We start from the raw sequence: 2,982 nt of genomic DNA on the forward strand, positions 1-2,982 counted from the left end.
GGAAGGTTCTCCCACCCTTTTCTTCTTTGCTTGAACTTCTCAAATATTCCAAAAGACGCAATTTTTTGACATTTTGACCTCGTTTTTCCTAAAATCTGGAGCTGATGGAAACTTTACGCGTACGGATTCGTAATCAGCACAAAAAAATTTGTCAAAAATAGCGTCAATATTTGCTGCATCAATTCTTTTTTATTTTTGTTGGCCTGTGCAATAAGTATTGTTAAATAGCGAATGCTCGCATGTTTGCGGCGCTTTCAAAAACCTTTCGAACTGTAAAACAATAACACAATTCTATTCTACGCATATCTATAATACGGGTATCGAATTTCAAGCACGTCGCACCATAAATAAGATTTTTTCCAATAGTTCGGTATCTGGCCCATCTATCCGAAAAAATTTCCTATATGTTAATCCTGGCTACCTACTACCTAGCTACCTACGTGCCGAATTTCAAGCAAATGGGACCATAAATATGACTTTTTCGAATAGATCGGTTCCTGGTCCACTTAACGGAAAAAATGTATCCTATATGCTAATCTAGGCAAAAGGTTACCTACGTACCAAATGCATTTTTTTTTTGCGTAGCTTAAACCCTGGAAAATTAAACTTTGTGCACTCCTCCTTGTAAACACCTTTCCAAAAACGCAGCAACCATTCGAATCGGTTATGAAACATAGGACAAAACTTTTCGCGAACGAAGGAAGAGAATACGCTTGATACGTGCTCGAGGAAGTGTGATATTCATTGTAAATTTAATATTTTTAACTAAAAGTATTTAACAAATATAAGTTTTTTGGAAAAATGTAGAGTTTGCCAATTCTATTGAACTTGTACTACGGCAACTATTTCGGATTGGGATTACACCCGCACCACATTCACCGGCATCGCCGTCACAATGAACCGGCTGGTTCAAATGTTCTTGGCTATACACTGCCGCTGTCGGCCGCTGTGGTGTAGTGGTAAGNGTGTATTTCTGCCATGAAAAACAGCTTCTCATAAAAATACAATCGCCGTTCGGAGTCGGCGTAAAACTGTAGGTCCCTCCGCTTTGTGTGACAACATCAAGGCGCACGCCACAAATCGGAGGAGAAGCTTGGCCAAACACTAACATATGTGTAAGCGCCAATCTATTATTATTATTATACACTGCCGCTGAGCTTAGTAAATCGTTTAGGTGAACGCCCATTGAGTCGCCGGGGCCGCCAGGGTGAAGGTAAATTGTCGGTAGTAGGAAAAGATGGTTTACAAGTGTGTATGGATGTGGCACAATTCAAGCCAAGGGAGCTGTTTCTGAAAGTCTTTGATAACAGCATTGTTGTCGAGGGCAAGCACGAGGAACGAGAGGATGAGCACGGGTTCATTTCACGACACTTTGTCCGTCGATATGCACTACCAAAGGGCTATAACGCCGACAATATAGTTTCCACGCTATCATCAGACGGAGTTCTAACAGTCAGTGCTCCTAAGCCACAGGAGGAAGCATCGAATGAACGTGTTGTACAAATTCAACAGACTGGTCCAGCTCATTTGAATGTTAAACAAAATGCAGAGGAGAAGATCGGAGATGCCAACGGAGAGGCTGAACAGAAATAAATCGTGGCCAAAAGTTTGAAATACAACACATATATAGTATACATACAATACATACATTCATACATATTTTAAGTCATTCCGTATGTGCATTTTATATTTTTAAGGCGTAATTTTCAAAATTGCTATTTATGAATTTGTTCTACTTAGTATACGCATTGTAATTGAATTTCTTAAATTTTACTTTATCTAATGATATATGAATTAAAAAAAAAATAAAAGTTACAAAAACGAAAAAAATGTATCCCAATTGATTATGATCACAATGAATTTCACAATTATCCTAAATTTTCCAAGCTTCACATCATAAAAATCATGCGATAAAATGCAAAACTTCGTCGAAAAAAATCCTAATTTTTCGCGTTATTCCGGATTTTTCCGAGTTTTTCACTTAGAATTTTATATTTTTCCATTCGAAAGCCATTCAGAAGGAATTGCACAAAGAATTCCATACAAAAAAATCCATTTTAAAATTTTCCGATTTCCCGACTTTCCCCGAGGGTTTTCCCAACATTTTTTTTTTCGTAAAAACTAGGGATGTGCCGGGTATCCGGTAGATATCCGGAATCCGGCCTATCCGGCCGTTTTTTGGTTATCCGGTTATCCGGCCGGATACTGGCTAATATCCGGCCGGATTCCGGATATCGATTATAGAAGATTCAATTTAGAAATTTAACCCAGATTTTGTATTTTTGTAATCCTATTTAATAGTATCTAATTAGTAATCAAAGTTAACAATTTGTATATTTTTCATTATGAAAAAAAGCATTTCCGCATTATCGGGCAACAACCTATTTCTATTTTCAACATAAATGTTACCCGATGCACTAAATACTCTTTCCGAGTTCACTGAGGAAGGTGGCGCGAAGAGATACTTCATTGTCAGTGTAAACAAATTTGGAAATTCTTTGCAGCTATACTTCCACCAAGTTAAGGGATCTTCTTGTCTGGATATAAGAGGTAGCTGCAAATATTTCTCTATTTCTAGTTCATAACGTACGTTCGCTGCCTTGTCTACCAATCGTTTGGCTATCCATATCACTAGAAACACTAGAATCAGCATCAGAGCCGTTGGCGATTTCTTCAAAGCTGTATGTGCATGAGAAATTTTTGACAGTAAACTGCCGGCGTGCGTGGATATTAGGTTGGCCTGTAAGTTGAGTGTGACGTGTCCTTTCGTTTACACTTGCGAAAATAGTCGTGTTTTCTTTGGTTATTGAGCTCAGTATCAGTAATTTTTTACTATTAGCACCAGGATTAAGAAGTTTTAGAAATTACCTCACTAAATGGGAAAAACTTATATTTAGACGAGATAATATTCATTTAAATAAATATTTAACATAAAGGCGATTTATTTGAAGCAAGTTAAATGAAACAATGGCAGAATGTCTG

The 2,982-nt window shown here is 37.5% G+C and overlaps 1 protein-coding gene across 1 annotated transcript; it reads left to right on the top strand.

Annotated features, from left to right (window-relative positions):
• Positions 1 to 1,143: 1,143 nt before the first annotated feature.
• LOC108375448 (heat shock protein 23-like) lies at positions 1,144 to 1,822 on the top strand (the record flags this gene model as incomplete). The annotated part of the gene is made up of 1 exon (XM_017631578.1): positions 1,144 to 1,822. A coding segment is annotated over one exon (450 nt), but the record flags the coding sequence as incomplete, so codon positions are not given.
• Positions 1,823 to 2,982: the final 1,160 nt, after the last annotated feature.

Source organism: Rhagoletis zephyria, unplaced genomic scaffold (assembly GCF_001687245.7).
Source record: "Rhagoletis zephyria isolate East Lansing unplaced genomic scaffold, Rhagoletis_zephyria_1.1 Rzeph_scaffold_08956, whole genome shotgun sequence".
NCBI lineage: Eukaryota > Metazoa > Arthropoda > Insecta > Diptera > Tephritidae > Rhagoletis > Rhagoletis zephyria.